The sequence below is a fragment of the Magnolia sinica genome, chromosome 14 (assembly GCF_029962835.1).
Source record: "Magnolia sinica isolate HGM2019 chromosome 14, MsV1, whole genome shotgun sequence".
Classification (NCBI taxonomy): domain Eukaryota; kingdom Viridiplantae; phylum Streptophyta; class Magnoliopsida; order Magnoliales; family Magnoliaceae; genus Magnolia; species Magnolia sinica.
In genome coordinates this window covers 5,565,009-5,583,655 of record NC_080586.1, presented here as the reverse complement: position 1 = coordinate 5,583,655, position 18,647 = coordinate 5,565,009, and the positions used below count along the sequence as shown (strand labels likewise).

General features: G+C 37.9%; 2 protein-coding genes across 2 annotated transcripts; both read right to left on the bottom strand.

The window, feature by feature from the left end:
* Positions 1–588: 588 nt before the first annotated feature.
* On the bottom strand, positions 589–1,579 carry LOC131225997 (3'-5' exonuclease-like). Its single transcript, XM_058221628.1, has one exon. It carries the CDS (start codon positions 1,577–1,579, stop codon positions 950–952), a length of 630 nt encoding a protein of 209 aa, XP_058077611.1. The 3' UTR covers positions 589–949.
* Positions 1,580–9,877: 8,298 nt separating this feature from the next.
* LOC131225224 (uncharacterized) lies at positions 9,878–11,431 on the bottom strand. Its single transcript, XM_058220704.1, has 2 exons — positions 10,122–11,431; positions 9,878–9,987 (listed from the first exon to the last, which is right to left on the bottom strand). Exons 1-2 carry the CDS (start codon positions 10,766–10,768, stop codon positions 9,969–9,971), a joined length of 666 nt encoding a protein of 221 aa, XP_058076687.1. The 5' UTR covers positions 10,769–11,431; the 3' UTR covers positions 9,878–9,968.
* Between the last annotated feature and the right edge of the window lie 7,216 nt (positions 11,432–18,647).

Genomic DNA, 18,647 nt, shown 5'->3' with positions numbered 1-18,647 from the left:
TCATTCTAGCCAGGAGAAATGTGGGTTGCACCACAAAGATCTCTAGGGATATGAGTTCACACCAATCTGCTCAGTAGGTGTGCTACACCCTTACTGCCTTACATTGAGTCAGCACATCAGCCGTTCATAGTTGGCCGGATGAGCAGCCAAGATGAGTATGTGCTTTGGGTTTTTATGTAATGAAGTAGCAAACTAATCAATAGTTTCGACTCAATTTTCATTTTTAAGATTTGGGCTAATTACACAATGTCATTAACTGCTAATTTGGGGTTCCAAACGTCTATATGAGTATTTGTTTAGGGTTTTGATGTAATAAAATCTCATGTTTAAGAAAAAAGAAAAAAAGAAAAAGAAAAACAGGAGTCAAGCAATCCCACCCATGAATCTAACCATCCATCCATCCATCCATAATCTAAGAATGCGCCAAGAAGCATCCTCGCCTTCCAAGAATTACATTATCAGAAAGTCAAGGCCACCAATTGCATTTTTCAAATAATCCAAACGGCATATTCCAACCCTAATAGCAATGAAAATGATAATTGTTTTATAATGAAGATTCAAATCTGTAATGTCATTAGAATGAAGAGGACTTAGTTTTCAGTTTGTAAGAACCTGTTCAGTGATCCTTACCTTCTAACTGATGAACCCCAAAGTGGATAGCCCTGTAAAATCTACCAGATTGGAGGATCCTAACCAGCCAATCTATAGGCCTTTGCACAGCTGAATGCAGCCCCTGTTCTTTTCTCTACTACAATATATTAATGATTTAGATTGTCCCTTTAAATGGAGACTTTGAGTGCATATTCCATTTTATGTGGAGCCCATCCAATCGATGGTTTGGATCACCCGATTTGAGGTATTCATGATCATTAGCAAAACCCAACTGAAAAAAAAAAAAAAAACAGGAAAAGAAAGGAAAAGAAAAGAAGAAGAAGAAGAAGAAAGAATCTCATTCATAATCATCGTCATCTTCATCATCATCGTCGTCATCCCAAGCCTCCAATTCTCTCCCAATCTTGAAAGAAACATATGCATCAATGCAAGCATACCGAACCTGCTTCTTACTAAGTGTGCTATTATCCCAATCACTCTTACCAATCTCCACCGGCTTTTCCACACCGTCAATATCAAGAACTTCACTGGCCAATCTCTCCATGGATGCATGATGGAGGTCTCTGATTCCCAACCTGTCTGCGGCAAGGTACCGAAGCTCCCGAAAATTCGACGCACGCAATCCATGTGTGCTGAGCAAGAACATGTCATGTCTAATGCCAACACCAACGAAGGTGAATTGGAATTCTTGGAAGAAGTCCCTGAGTTCTTGAGGAATTGAATATGCGTGGATGAGTTGGAAGATGAGGCAACGGCATCCCACGCAAAGTTGCAAGGTGGCGGGCGGAGGACGGTCACCCTTCGAGAAGGTGGGGCGCCATTGGACACCGAGGCCTACCACGAGTTTGTGTAGGCGGAAGCGATGGATGTAACGTATCATTTCGATCCATTCGGTTACATCTGAAGAAGAACTGGTGACGGTGGTTAATATGTCGGTTCCGAAGAAATCGATCGTGTATTCGGTCATAGTGATGCTCGTGAGAGAGAGAGAGAGAGAGAGAGAGAGAACTCTCTAGTATCTATATTCCAAAATCCAAGATCAGAGAGAGAGAGAGAGAGAGAGAGAGAGAGAACCAACTCTCTATATTCCAAAAATAGAAGAATGAAAGCGAGATTGGAATTTCTGTATTCGAGAGAGTGAACTATTTATATTCCAAAATCCAAAGATCAGAGAGTGAGATTATCTTTCTATATTTCCAAGGATCAAAGAATAAAAAGAAAATTGTAACTTCTGTATTCGAGAGAGATAACTATCTATATACCAAAATCCAAAGATGAGAGAGAGATACCAATCTATATTCCAAAATCCAAAGATTAGAGAGAGAACTATCTATAGAGAGAGAGAGAGAGAGAGAGAGAGAGAGAGACAACAATCTATATTCCAAAATCCAAAGATGAGTTTATGTTCCAAAATTGAAGAATGAAAGGGAGATAAAAGCTTCTGAATTCGAGAGAGAGGGAACTATATATATATATATATATATATATATATATATGCAACACCGAAATCGGAAGCTGACCCATCCACACGCAATCACAGATGCCAAATACAGCACAATTTTGCGAGATTCCAGCCTTCCATCAAGTGGGCCACATGCTTCATATCTTCTTGCGTAAAGATCAGACCATTGCACTCCCCACGTAAACCGTGTTACATAAAAAATTAAAATTAAAAAAAAAAAAATTAAAAAAAAAAACCCGAATGGGTGGTTGTTAGAAATGTGTGTCCTACCTGATGGAAAGATAGGATCTTATACTCGTGTTCCATTTCGGTACGTGTGCTGCGTGTGTATGCGCAGGGTTCTAAGTTCTGACACGCGCGAGGTCTAAGAAAAGCTGAATAACAGCAGTTACTGGGTAGCGTAAAGGACGCAGATTTCTTCTCCTAACGCCGGATTTCTTTGAAATTTCGAAAGCCGGTTAGATGCGGCCTCGTCCTCACCTAACACAGTGCGACCCTGACTATGGGGCCCACCTTGATGTATTTATTGTATATCCATGCCGTACAAACGTTTTTAAAGATCATTTTGTTAAGTTAATTATAGAACTAAGAAAATCCAAACCTCAGTTGGCCACACCACAAGAAAAAGTGGTTATTAACCATCAAACTTTTACTTTGGGCCAAAAAAGTTTTGGATCAAGATAATATTTTTTTTTTTTGGCCCTTCATCCATATCTGTGTGGCCTCATAGACATTTTGATGGAATATAAAAACTAGGTTGGGCTTTAATAAGTTTTTAATGGTAGGCGTTCAATTGTCACTGTTTCCTCTGGTATGGTCGACTAGATTTTGATCTGCTTCATTTTTGTGCTAGTACAGTAAAATTATCTTGAAAAACGGATGAACGGCATGGATCTACTATAAATACATCAATGTGTGCTCGACGCTCAGGGCCGCACCGCGAGGCCGGGTCGCACCTAGTCCGCTGCTAGAAATTTCAATACCTCTTCAAATCAACTTCAAAACAACGGATCGTCCTGGTAAAACCGTCCGAGAAAAAAAAAAGAGTCAGTGCTCTGAAAGAGTTTGATTATCCGTACACATTCACACAGATATTGTTTACGTTCATGCACCTATCGATAATCAAACCGTCTGAACAATGGATCCCATGGTCGCCATTCCTCATAAGAACCAATTAAAGTAAGATATGTGTGATTTGTACAGATCCACGTTGTGTTTTTGAAAATTTACGGAAATGTATGGAGAAGATAACTTGATAACATAACTGAAATGTATAGATTGATGCCACGTTGCTGTGAAGATCGTCGATCATGAAAGAATAGTTACGGTACATACAGTAAAAAGAGGAACAGAAGTTATAGTGCTGAACGGTTATAGCAATTAAAAATAATACTAAAGGATCGTACTAACTAGATATTATCTTTCAATTATCTTTTTAATTATTAATCGGTTACAATTTTTTTTTTGAGTGTAATCACTCCAATTTTAGCCCTCATACGTGCAACCGAAAACTTATATTGGCGCTTGGAATCATGGTTATTCGGTTTGAATTTAACCCTAATGATTTATTTCATTGTACATGTTTTTAAAGCGTACAAGTTCCGCATGCATGGTATGGAGTATCACGGGCTGCCAGAGTATCAAATAAATCGTCCAAAGGGTTTACCCAATGCATACATTTGCCATCCAACGTGATTAAAGTGGTTGTAGCACCCAGCTAGAGACGGACGGTCCTTTCACGGGATCTGTAGGGCCCAATGTTATTTATATGTTTTATCCACGTGGTCCATCCATTTCAAAAGGTTATTTTAGGACATGAGCTTAAAAAAGAGCCAGATTAAAGGCTCAAGTGGACCACACCACGTGAAGCAATGGGGATTGAATTCTTACCGTTGAAAAGTTCCTAGGGCCCACCTTGATGTTTATTTGCAATCCAAACCATTCACAAGGTCACATAGACCTGTATAAAGGGAAAACATAAATATCAGCTTGATCCAAAACTTATGTGCTATATGGACGGTAATAAGTATGGTCCAATTGAGTCATCCATCATGGGCTCATGTCTTAAAATGATATGTAAAAATGGATGAACGGAATTAATAAAACATATACACCACAGTGGGCCCTGTAGAACTCCTGACATGACCGTCCGTCCGTATCTAGATCCAAATCTCGGGTGAACCATCCATAGGAAACTGTGATGATTGAACGGCCATCATTAAAATGGAGACACTAAAGTTTATGTTTAAGCTGATATTTGTGTTTTCTTATCACCGGGATGGCAAATAAACATTACAGTAAGCACCATGAAGTTTTTAATTATAGGCGTTCAATTACCATATTTTCCTATAGTATGGCTCACCTGAGGTTAGATCTGCCTCATTTTTTGGCTCATGCTTTGAAATGAGCTTTTTAAAAAATGGATGGACCATGTATCATGATTGGCCCACAGCCTTTCCAGCCCCGACGCAGGCACTGGAGTCACTAAGGAATCCGAATCCGAATCCGATCCGTTCATCTCGAGATTTGCCAGTTGTGGTGTCAATGGGCCGGGTTCGCGCCTGAATAGCCAGTTAGACGCCCGGCCCGGCCCAGCCTGAACAGTTCAAAATCTGGGCCAAGACCAACCCCAGGCCCGGACCGTTGACAGCCCTATCTCTTATAAGAGAAATGCTCCCATGCTCTCAGAGCATAAATAAGTTAATAGTGCTCCCAGTTGCATCCGTTTATTTGGACAGTCCCATCCATCGATCTGAACTATCTATTCACTGCAGAACACATTTTAGAGACTACTCTTCAAAAATTGCACTGATCGTACGATTGAAACCCTCCTTGATATGGCCTTATTTTCTCTAGCCATCTCTTTTCCAAGCCAGGGATGGTATGTATATGATCACCGAATAAAACTGATTCCTTAAAATCATAAGCACTCGATGATGGGTCCTAACAAATAGATGGATCAAATATTTTATTGGGCCCAGTTTAAGTCAACAATCTTAACCGTCCTTATTAAAGTCCACTAATCAAATGGTCGATATTTGTAATGTTTGCATGGTAGCCCATGAAATGTGCGTTGGGTATAATGGACGGTCTGAATCAATGTACCAACCTCAACTAGGAGCACTATCACTCATGGTGCTTTCAGAGCATTGGAACATTTTTCCTTCTAGAATGCATCCCAACCTATTTCATCATTGTTGGGCTTCTAGATCATGTTCCTATCACAAATAGACCAGAAAAGGTCCAAAAGAAAATCAAAAAATTTTTATGAGTTGATCAAAGTCGACCGAGCAGATTGATTGAGTCGATCGATCAATGAAAATTTGGATTTATGTGAAAGGTTGTTGCACAATTTTTACTCAGTTCGATCGATTGACATCGGTCGATCGAAACAAATAAAATTTTACGAGTTTTAGTCTCTGGACATTTTTACGCGATCGATCGATCAATCGACAATCCAATCAACGGAATGTGAAATTTTATAGGTTTTTCAGGTTTTTTGTTTTTCCTTATTTATTTAGATTTTTTTCTGATTGGTCTTAGGATTTATTTAAGAGTATTTAAGTATGTAAAATCGTTTAATTTTTATAACTTTTTTAAGAGAGTCTTATGGATTTGAGAAACTTCTCTTATGAATTTAAGACAGCCTTACGGATTTAAGGTGTTTATCGTTCAAGAAAGACGGTATTCGTCCTTATCACACCCTTCCCTGCGTCACGAAGGCACCAATTACCACCATTTCACACCAATTACACGCTCCCAAATGGGGTAATGACCATGTGATGGTGGGAGAGCCTCACATGTATCGTATATACGGTGCATTAAGATGTCATATCAAACAGTCCGGTTCCATGGCTAAGTGGTAGACAGCCTCTGTTTCGACACTAAGATCACGGGATCCAGTATCCCCATGTAGTGTGGGTGGGTGGGTGAGTGTGTGTGTTAAAAAAATGTCATACAAAATCAAGGAATTATGAAGTTTGATCAGAATGCAAATAGTATCTGATATACTTATATTTAAAAAAAATGTGGCCATGTACTTGTCATCCAAACCATTATCTTATGGATCACCACTGGGTGTGGGGAGAATCCCCAGATTAAATGCTCTTCTCACTCTGATCAGTGAGCACAAATGGACGGCTAATTTTAAAGCATCATCATAATCTAAGCCTTATTCCAGCTAATCAAGGTCAACTACACAAATCATGTTCCACCATTCTACTCTATCAAGGACCATATCCTCCATTACATCATAGGTTGTCAAATATTTTCTATCTCCATCCTAGCCCTTTAGGACCTTCCCCTCACCTTTTAAGAGGGCTCAACATGAACTGGCTCCTAACTGGTGCAATTCTCGTCTCCACTGCACATGGCCAAACTATGCAAATCATGGGTAAAACATAAAAGCAATGATCCGGAAAAAAAAAAAACCAGTGTCTCTATGGCTAGGATCTTTAGATGTAGAATATTTTTTAGGACATTCCCATCTTCCACGAGTCCAATAAAGATCGACAGACCGGATGAAAAGAACATGGCCCGAATATGGTTCATCTCATGACCCTATTTGTGTTCTAATGCGGATATGGAGTAATTGAATAGGCATAATAGGATCTTACTAGAAAAAATGAAAGGCAATATCCCAACACACTTCAATGTCAAAATTTTGCAATTTTCCTCCAAGGCTCCATCCATAGATAGGAAGAAAAGCAAAAGAAAAGAAGAAATCCAGTGATGGTGGAAATCCTTTTGGTGCCTTCCAGTATAGGTAGAGAATATTAGCTGTTTGTTTTTAGAAATCAAAACTAAATGCATAGATGTGGTCTTCACACAGAAAAGTAGAACGATCTTGGCCCACCCAGGATTATATCTGACTGGTAAGAGTCTTTCATAGAAAGCTACCTAAATCATATCTCGAAACTAACTATGATAAAAGTGTTTTTACAAATGGATACGCACACAACAACTACAATCAATTATTGCTCTTGGAATGACAACTATAAACTCTCATGTTTCCTTAATTAGCATTTGATGCCGTAGTTCCAACTCAACTCTGTGAGATTTCAAGCCAAATCACCAGGAAATTCACTTGTCAATGCAACTTGGTCTCAACTCAACAAGACTTGTCGAGGCAGCATGCTGACTCATCTCAAATCTCTTGGTCTAATGGGTTATAATAGAAGTCATAAATAAGAAGAGAGTATTGAACTCACAACCTATGCTAATGAAGCAAACACCTGTAACCACCCACCAGCAACAACCACATATCTGTTTAATTATGATCATTTATATTCTTTAAATATTGTTTGAGCGGAATGACGGAACAGGATTCATGTAACCAAACCCAATTAGTCGGGATAAGGCTTAGATGATGATGATGAGAAGGAGGAGGAGGAGGATGATATTCTTTAACTATTCATTTCTATTTTAATCTAATTTTTAAACACCAAGTTGAGTCAAGTGAAGACTCGATCAAGTCTTTTGAGTCAACATGACGCAGCTGGAGGTCGAGAGGAATCCATTCTTTAGGCTTTTGAACTATTCTTTGAACTCTAAATCTTGGCCAACATACCATCAACCCACCCCTATGCGCTATCAGTTCTATAACAAAATTGGACTCCCATCATTGACTGAACCAGTGTTCAAGAACTTCGTTAAATCTTTATTTAACAAAAATACTATGATTTTGATATGAAAAATGCGTTGCAAGATTTTCATAGATCTTGTTTAACAAAAATATTATGATTTGGATATAAACAATGTATTGCAATATTTTCATAGATATTCGTAACTACATCTTTTTTTTTCTTTTCTTTTCTTTTTAGTGAAATGTAAGGTCCTTAGTTTCTTTACCTGTGAATTTATCAGATTAAACTTCTTCAGTGGCTCAATCAGCTGAGATCAGAAGGCTGCAAGAAATAAACAGATGGTGAGGGTGATTCCGTGGACTTGCGCATTGTCGACCCCACAAGTCAACTCATTAAATAAATAAATAAATAAATAAAACAGATTTAGTTGGGGGTAGTAGTAGTGGAAGTTGAAGAATTCGGATGTCTTAAAATGGAAAAGATGTAGCATCTAGAATCAATATTCAAAGCTATGGATCCTATAGAGAAGGATTGATGAATGGTATGAAGGGATGAGACGTACGGTGACAAGACAAATCCAGCATGGTATTGACATGTGTGTAAGTTAATTCTTTGTTCAACAATGCTATGTGTGCTTCTAATCAAGCTTAAAGATGCGCTCATCATAGAAAGTACATTCAACAATAGCATCCTCGCGCCAATATATCAATTACGATTGCCGATTACACATGTGCGTTCTGTACAATGAATTGAAATTTGTGTAAACATACCATCGTGGAAATTTCAACTAAAAGAAGAGAAATAGCTCCACCAAAACACAGTATGTTCTCGCTACAAAAAACTAGCAAAATTGTCTTCTCATATGTATCATGAAGTTTCATGATATTTCATAATTAATCATTCTCATTTGGTGCAAAAGTTCATGATATATCATTCAATTTGGTGCATCCAAACACACCCTACGCCATGGATTTTCATTTTCACGATCAGCACGTATTAACCTTACATTCTGATAAACAAGCCCAACTTCAAATAGCCTTAATTTTTCTTCTCCTGCTAAACCCATACACAGTTCATGAATCTAGCACAGTGAAATAAACTGGAGAAACCTTTATGTCGCAGCATTTACACCACCAAGGGCTTGTTTGTTTTGCTAATTACTTCGGTAATGTAAAGGAAAAGTGTTATTTTTATGATTTTACCACTGCCAATATATTTTGCTAATTTTCTCGGTAATATAAAGGAAAAGTGTCATCTTTATGATTTTACCACTGTCAAACCAAATAATAGGTAAAGGAATTTGTAATCATTGTAAATTTTTTTGATCACTCACGCACAATGCGTTGTATTTACCAGCTCATTTAACGAGCAATAGACTAGTAATTGCACTTTTTCATGGCATTACTGGGTAAATCTCGAACCCAAATAGTGACATGAGTGTATTTTGGTAATGATTTGATATTAAAGTAATATAAAAATGACATCATTATAATTTTACTGCCGATAAATTAAACACAATAATCAATGACCAAATGTAGATGTTGTCAAGAATAAATAATTTGTAATCATTGCACATTAAAAAATTTAAAAAAAATTAAAAAATTAAAAATAAAAATAAAAAAAAGATGAAAAAAAAGAGGCACAAATGGAGGCTTTGAATTAAATAAATATCATAGGCTCTTTAAAAAAAAAAAAAATCATAACCACAAGAGAAACCTAAGTCTTATTTGGCAAATGACTGAAATGAGTTCATCTCGTTTTAATTAACAGTAATTATGTATTAGAGATCTTAACCTGTAATACATAATGAGTTCATGTTAACAGTAATGATGTATCAGAGATCAAGATCGCTGATACATAATTACTATTAATTAAAATTAGATGACATCATTTTTAGGCATTTACCAAACCGGGCCTAAAACTTACAAAGGAAAGATTAGTAACCAATTGAAGATAGCTTTGAGAATTTACAAAAACAAGCCTTCCTATCCCACATATAGACAATCACAGCAATTTTAGGATTCAAATCCGGAATACCGACACGACAAAAGACGGTCAAATATCTACATCAAAGTCAATTACCATATGGAATCAAATGACCATCCATCTCCAACATGCCAATGCGTAATCATTCACTAATGTAATCTCCATGAAGAACAGAGGAAACCCTATCGAGCTGCACAAATTATTTAAATAAAAAAATAATAATAATAATCTACGTCTAACCATCTGAACTGTGAAAAGAAACGAAAACCACCATCTGACTGTCCAAAGTAAGAACGCCCAAAAACCTGAATGCTAATGACCCATCATTCCCCAATATGTAACCTCCATCAAGAAACAGAGCAAAACCAATGTCAGTAGTCAAACAACTAGAAATGAACTGCACAAGAAAATCCATCTAACCATCCAAACCAAGAAAAGAATTCAAAACCACCACAAACCCGAATATCCATTCTCACCTCGACCTGAATTCCCACAATCGCAGACGCTTCCCTATCTCGAACGAAACGAAAGCATCAGTACAAGCATAGAGAACCTGATCGTCATCGAGCAGCAGTGCTTCCCAATCACTTCTTCCGACCGTCGTGTCCTTATCCAATCCAGAAATTCCAAGAAACTCCAACGCCAGCGTGCCCATCGACGCCTGCTTCAGATCCCACCTACCATCCGTCTCTCCGACGCAGGACCGGAGATCGAGCAGATCATGGACATACAATCCATGATCCCGTTGGAGATATTTAGCATCGAGATTGTTCCAGATGCCGACGAATGTGATGTTGGTGTTGGCTAGGAATTTACGGAGAGCTTGCGGGACGGAATGTACGTAGACCAGCTGGAAGATGAGGCATCGATGGCCAACGCAGAGCTGGAGGGTGGCGGCACGGGACCAGTTCCTGTAGCGGCCGACGGGCCGCCATTGGACGCCGAGGCCGACGACGAGCTTGTGGAGGCGGAAGCCATGGATGCGGCAGGTGTGGTAGATCCAGGAGCGGACGACGGCGGGTGTACTGGTGACGGTGGTGATGATGAGGTAGCGACGAGATAATCGAACGGTGTAGGATTCGTGATGGGTGGACCCCCCTCTGTTGATGATCCGCGGGGCCATGATGGTGTATTAGGGTTAGAGAATGAGAGAGAATGAGACTCTCTCTCTCTCTCTCTCTCTCTCTCTCTCTCTCTATTGGTCTTCATATAAGGAAGATGGAGGGAATCATGCTCTCTTCCAGTCGAGATCGTTCTACTGTATATCGTGACTGAGGATATAGAGTATGTCGCAGCCAGCTGGGCCCACATGTGGGAGGTTCCATTAATTAGAACCATCCATTTTGTTGGATCTACGAGAGATGAGGAAAGTGTTTAATGGGTTGCATTTAAATCCATAAATCGAAGGATAGGATCATCTATGAAACATGATTATAGGAAAATAGCTACTAATGGTAGTGAAGAGAATATGGACGGTTTGAATTATAAGACCGCCTCAGCGTTCGGACCAAGTGGCTGGAGACACATGCTGGATGCTCAGTCGCGACAGATGAAAAACGAACTCCTTCCGCCATCCCTCGAAAATTTGAAGGGAAATGGTACGATGGAATCGTGTCTATTGAAATATGCTGGATGCTATCGACACGTGGATAGGTTAATAGTGGATCGTGACCGTATATCTAGTGAATCTTGTCATGGAAGAATCATGGTTAAAAAATGAGAACGATGGAATTTCTCAAGCATTCATTTGCATCTTCTGCATAGACGGAGGGATGGAAATAAGAATTAATGGTTTAGATTGAAAGAAAAGAAGAATCAAGAGAAAAAGTGATAGCTATGTTTATCTTCTATTTTTACTAATCAAATCTGCGGTATCTATAAAAGGAAAATCCACTATGTAGACGGTCTTGATTAGGGGTCTAAATCCGTCCCGCACGCGCAGTTCGGGATGCTAAAACCGGCTGTGACATGTCCTTGCACGGCTGTCAGGTCAGGCCCGCCGTTTACGGGAACGGATTGGCTACTCCCCCTTACACCAGCTCCGTGGCTGGTGTTCTGTGCTCTGTGGCCCCCACCATGATGTATGTGTTTCATCCATTCCGTTCATCCATTTTTAAAGATCATTTTATTACTTGATCCAAAAAATTAGGGGGATATAAGTCTTAAGCGGACCACACCACATGAAAACAATAGTGATTGGATATCAAACATTAAAATCCTCCTATGGCCCACTAGACTTTTTATTTGACATCCAATCTGTTGATTAGGTCATAAAGGCCCAGATGAAGAGAAAAAACAAATATCAGATTGATCCAAAACTTTTATGGCCCCAAAATGTTTTTAATGGTCGACCCTCATTCAACACTGTTTCCTGTAATGTGGTTGAGATTTGGATATATCTCATTTTTCTAATTATACCGTAAAATGATCTGTAAAAACAGATGGATGGCATGGATGAAACACATACATCATGTCGTGGTCCACATAGCACCGACCACCAGCCATTGGCTGGTGTCAGGGGAAGTAGCCAATCCGTTCCCGCCGTTTACCACAGCTAACTGTCAGATTGGCATTACTCGATTCTCGAACGGTTATTTTTAAGAAATTAACTATTTTGCCCCGCCCCCCATTGCTACCAAATGGATAGTTTAAGAGAAAAAAAAATATCATGTAATATTTAAAATTTTAAAAGTCCTTCTTTCCCTCTCTCTCCCTTTTGCTCTCAGGTCTCTTTAAATTCTATAGGGTCTGTTTGGCCAATGGAATTAGAAGGGATTAGGTGGGATGGGATTCATACCGCCCCGTGCGAATTCCACTCCATGTTTGGGAAGAAGGGAAAAGCTTGGAATTACATTAAATAGAATTGCATTGGGTGTCATGCTAATTTCACTCAATGTTAGCAAGTTGTTGTAGGTCCCGCCATGATGTGTGGGCTATATCCACACCGTCCACTCATTTATCGAGATTATTTTAGAGCATAGACCAAAAAATCAGGTAAATCTAATGCTCAAGTGGACCCCACCATAGAAAGCAACGCGGATTGAATACTTACTATTGAAAACTTCTTTGGGCCACATAAGTTTTGGATCTACCTCATTTTTAGGCCCATGCCTTAAAATGAGGTTACAAAACAAATGAACAGTTTAGATATAACACATGTGTGTTATTCTCAATAATTTCAAATGATGGTGGGTATATCCATACCATGTACCACCGTATTATCAACAAAGGAGGGCATTAATCTTATCCCATGGCAACCGGGGACAATCTCTGCAATGGGTAATAATTATGTTTTTTTGAATCCCATCCCACCTAATCCCTTCTAATCCCACCGACCAAACAGACCCTTAAATACTTGAGTTATCGTGTCCTTAGACACGGAGGTGACCAAGTTCTTAAGTAATCAAATTTGATAACTTTTATTATTTAATTATTTCTTTTTATATTTTAATTATAATATTATATAATTAATTCTTATTCTCAATCACCATTTTTCTATAATTAAAATAACTTTTTTTTTATATTTTATTTAATATATATTAGATATTAGCATTAGATTCTTTAATACTAAATAAGTAGAGTATATTAACCAAACAAGCCCTAATTATGGATCCACAATTTTCTCACTCCATTTGAATTCTAATTTAAATCAATATATTGGAGAGAGAGAGAGAGAGAGAGAGAAGAACATGTAAAATCATCAATTGACTCAAAAAAAATACGAACTTTAAAAGTTTGAAAATATATGAAAGTGACTAATTTTAAAAATAATGAATGTCAAATTGTGTCTAAGACCATTTGTGTCTTATTTAAAAGCCAGTGTAGTTGTAATTCCTACGGTAACACTAGCAACCTAAAATGTCACGTGAATAAATGTGTTGCCAAAACATGAGGAAAATTATCCTAAACAAACTTAAATTAGTCACACCTTTGAAGCAAGCAACTTGTTTACATTCAGTTTCAACCAAGTTATTGCCCGGTTAGAACTCATCAAACTTATAATTAAAACTGAACAATCATTTCCTTTTGTAAAAAATAAAGATTTCGAACAATTGGTTTACAATTCGTTTATCCTTAGTTTTCAAATTTTTCAAAAAATACAGTTAAAAATGATATTTTAAAACTATTTTTTAAAAAATATTGATACTTTAATTAAAACTTTTATAAATATTCCTAAAAAAGTAAGTCTAACTTCATATTTATGTACTTTCAATTAGGGTTTAGGTTTTATATATATATATATATATATATATATATATATATATATATATATATATATATATATATATATATATATATATATATATAGGAAAAGGTTCTACACGGTCGAGCTGTGTGGGGCCCACCATGATGCGTGTCGAACATCTACCCCATGAGTTAGATGCACCATTCCATGGTGGGCCTAGGGCTTAAAAATCAAGTCAATTCGTGACTTGTGTGGGCCGCACCACATAGAAAAGTTGAGAGGGGTTACCCTCCATTAAAACATTCATAATCATTTTTTGGGCCCACCGAGATATGGTTCACAAATCCAGCTCATCCATTATGTTTGTCCCACTTGGATGAGGGGTCAGACCAAGTTTCAAACGCATCCAAATTTCAGGTGGGCCCCACCAAGTGCTTTAATATGTTTTAGGCATGTCCTCACATGAATTTCGATGATATGGCCCACTGGAGTATGGTATACAACTGATTCTTAGAATATCCCATAATTTAAAGGGGACCCATCAAATGCATGGTGTTGATGTTCGACACACATCATGGTGGGGCCCACACAGCTCGACCTCATGGAGAGTTCCCATGAGCTCGACCATATAGAACCTTTTCCATATATATATATATATATATATCACACGCATGCACACACTCACGCTGTAGTAGGATTTCACCACCTATGGGTACTCGAACCCTTGACTAGGTGTTGAAACTCTTGAGAGTCTACCACTGGAGCAAGAGTAAGGACTCAAGTTTAGGTTATATATGTGTAACCACTTATTGTATAAATTCGGATTAAAAATTATTTTAAAAAAATAATTATGTTTTCTTTAATTGAGTCCCCTCCCCTCACCTATGACCCATAATAAGTTTGATTATATACAATAGCTTTAGAGAATATGGAATTCAGAATAAATTTTTTTATTAGTTTGGAAAATGCTTCATCTAATGTTCCAATTTCTACAGTTGCATCTAAATCGTTATTTAGCGTAGGTAATCATGTGGTAGATTACTACGAGAATAAATTATTGGCAAAGACAGTAGAGTGTTGCGTGTAAGCGTAGGTAATCATGTGGTAGATTACTACGAGAATAAATTATTGGCAAAGACAGTAGAGTGTTGCGTGTATCCGAAGGATTGATTTAAAGTGCTCTCGAAGATGAAATCAATTAAGCAGAAGTTTAGTAGTTTGTTCAATTCAATATTTTATGTAATATTTTCTTCTTTTATATATGAAATTTCTTATAGAAACTTTTAAACAATTTATATCATTATCAGGTTTTTTTTTTTTTACTTCCTATCATCATAGGTGTGGACAGATAGGCATAACTAGGAATAGTGGGGCGAGGCACGGTCGAGCTTGAACTATTACGCCCATTACACCCTTAGTCTTAAACCTTAATTCACATTCTATACTTCTACGTGCAAGGTTAAAGGTGATCATGTGCCACTGCCACTGGCGATGTGGGTTTTGGTGTAGGCGGATTAGGTGTAGAGCTGTTCACGAGTCGAGCTAGCTCGAATAACTCGCTCGACTCGGCTCGAGTCAGCTCGGATTGACTCGGCTTGAATGGTTGAGTTGAGCCGAGTCAAGCTGAAATACTGCAGCTCGAGGTGAGTACGAGCCGAGTTCGACCATGACCCGTTTTAACTCGACTCGACTCGAACTCAAACTCGACTCGAACTCGTGCTCGACTCGGCTCGTTAGAAATAGGTTTATATATATATATATATATATATATATATATATATATATATATATAAAATCGTAAAATTTAAAAACCCTACCTCACGTCCCCACCCCACCCGCAACTGCCTCCCTTTCCGTTTCTCCCTATTCTAATTTTCTTCTCTTTCTCATCTCTACCCCACGGTCCCCACCCAGCCCGCTGCCCCTGCTCGCCGCACGCCCACCCGACCAACATCATTAAGGTAAGTTCTTTTTCTTCTTCTTTTTTTCTTCTTTCTTGATTCTGTTGGAGAATGGGGTCCACCTGATGAGTGGCTTGGATCTCAAATCGGGTTCTGTGATGGCCCGCCTGATGAGTGGATGGATTAGATCTCTCATGTATCTGCCTAGCGTAGCGTGGGTATAAGAACAATGGTAGGATGTAGGAGGTTGGAGGTGAAAAGGATGGAATGGATTGGCTACTTCCCGGAGAATAGGGATGCAGGATAGGGACGCAGGTTTTTTTTTTTTTTTTTTCAGAGAACGAGATACGGATTGGCTACTCCCCCTGACACGAGCCCCAGAGGTGGTGGTGGGTGCTCTATGGGCCCCACCATGATGTATATGTTTCATCCATTCTGTTTGTCCATTTTTACATATCATTTTAGGTTTTCATCCTAGAAATTAGGGGATATAAATTTCAAGTGGACCACACCACAGGAAAACAACATTGATTGGATATCCATCATTTAAATCCTCCTAAGGCCCACTGCATTGTTTATTTGACATCCCATCTGCTGATTAGGTCATAAAGACCCGGATGAAGGGAAAAACAAAGATCAACTTAATCCACTACTTTTATGGCCCGAAAAGGTTTTTAATGGTCAAAGTTCATTCAACACAGGTTTCTCGTAATGTGGTCCACTTGAGACCGGAATGTACTCATTTTTTGTGTATTACCATAAATTGATCTAGAAAAATAGATGGACGGAATGGATGAAACACATACCTCATGATGGGGCCCACAGAGCACCGACCACGAGTAGCCCATCCGTTTCAAAATAAGTCAAAAAGAGATTTGTTGAAACGTCATCTCAGGCATGGCTGTGAAGCTCCTCCTTGGAATCTACGCTGGAGGAAAGGATTTTGTGTGCCCAGTGGTTGGTGCTACTTGGGGCCCACCATGATGTATGTGTTTTATCTATGCCGTCCATCCATTTTGAAATATAAATTTAGGGCTTGACCACAAAATTGAGGTAGATATAAATCTCAGGTGGACCACACCGTGGGAAAACAGTAGTGATTGAACTACACCATTAAAAATCTCCTAGAGCCAACTGTAATGGTTATTTGACATTTAATCCGTTGATTAGGTAATAAAGACTTGGAAGAAGGGAAAAAATATTTATCAGCTTGATCCAAAACTTTTGTGGCTCCCATAGGGTTTTTAATGGTGGGCGTTCAATCAACACTGTGCGGTCCACTTGAGATTTGGATCGAACTCATTTTTGGGCTGATATCATAAAATGATCTGAAAGAATGGGTGGACCGTATGGATGAAACACATACATCATGGTGGGGCCCAAAGTGCTTGGGCTCCACAACCTACCATTATATTAATATGCCTGGATCTCTCACCGAGAAACACCTTTGATACTCTGGCGAAGTATCATAGACGATACGCATGCACTTGAGACATGCATACATGGCATAAAATTAGTTCAAATTAAATTGTCTGAATTATGGGTATCAGTTTATATTTAGGAAAAAATTATGCCCACTTGATCATCTAATATCAAATTTATGAAAAAATATTAGACAGTTAGAAATTAATCCTATCATATGGTTTGATTTCAACAAACAAGTGTTTACCACTCAGAGGTTATGATTTTTTAAGATATGGTGGATTCTGTAATTTAATTTGTTTAATTTGAGTTAATATATTCTAAAAATATACCATTTTTAAGTGACTGCATATCAAGCGTCATAGGTAGGCAAGTAGAGTATCAAGTAATTTCCCATCTCTCTCTCTCTCTCTCCGAGTTTACATTGGTATACAAATAATTCAAATGAAACCATTCAAATATTGGGTACTGGATTTTATGTATCATGGATCCAAATATGAGATTATTAGATAATCTAACAAGTGTTTAAGAATTAAAGGCCAGGATTGTTCAACTAATCTGATTTTTGGATGGTAACTCAATGAGGGTGGATCCTACGAGGAAAAACCAATTGTACAGGTGATGATTTCTCTTTCATCCATGACGCACACTTATATTGATATACAGTGCCCAAATCACGGCCCCCAATAGTCACATTGATCAAATGGTCCTGATTATCTAAGTATGGCCACCAAATGGACGGTTAAAAAGATGATCATCTATGGTCCAAACCTTATAGGTAAGGCCGTATCCTAAGTGAGCTATTTTGGATGGTCGGGATTAACAGACATGCATGCCACTTACATGGTTAATAAGTCATCAATATTTAAACAATTGTACAAAAAGTACACAGGAAGGTAGCTATGTTGGTAGTAATTGACTTAATTAGAATTACTGGCTGTAAGATATCATAAAAATATAATAATTACAAATTACAATCTCTCTTTGATTTATTTATTTATTTTAACGTAACTTGACTAACCATTTTTATATTTGAATATAAGTGGTAAAATCATAATAATAATATTTTTACATTACTAAAATATTAAATTAATAGAAAAAATATTATACAAATTATTTTTTTCCATACAATACAATATAAAATTATGATGATCACAAATATCTTTTAAAGTCCACTTGATGAATTACATGTGACTGTGGCAACTAATTAGTATCGAATTTTACAAATATTCGGAGAATATAGGGAGGTGCTGCCGATATTGTTTGTATTATATATTTATACTTGTTAACTTTTGAGTTTTAGATGACTACTGAAGAAAACTCAAGCACTCCTGGCCCTGGTGCGTCAATCAATTCTCCTTTTTCTGTGGATGAAGAAAAATTAGATAATAAAGTTGAAACAGCTTCAGGTTCTGTAAAAGGGAAAAAAAGATCGACAATATGGGAATCTTTTGATGAGATCACGCAACCAGATGGTTCTGTCAAGATTAGAT

What these genes read in the sequence shown, in the direction of transcription:
- LOC131225997 (XM_058221628.1), bottom strand. Translation starts at nt 1,579, where the DNA reads ATGACCGAATACACGATCGATTTCTTCGGAACCGACATATTAACCACC.
- LOC131225224 (XM_058220704.1), bottom strand. Translation starts at nt 10,768, where the DNA reads ATGGCCCCGCGGATCATCAACAGAGGGGGGTCCACCCATCACGAATCC.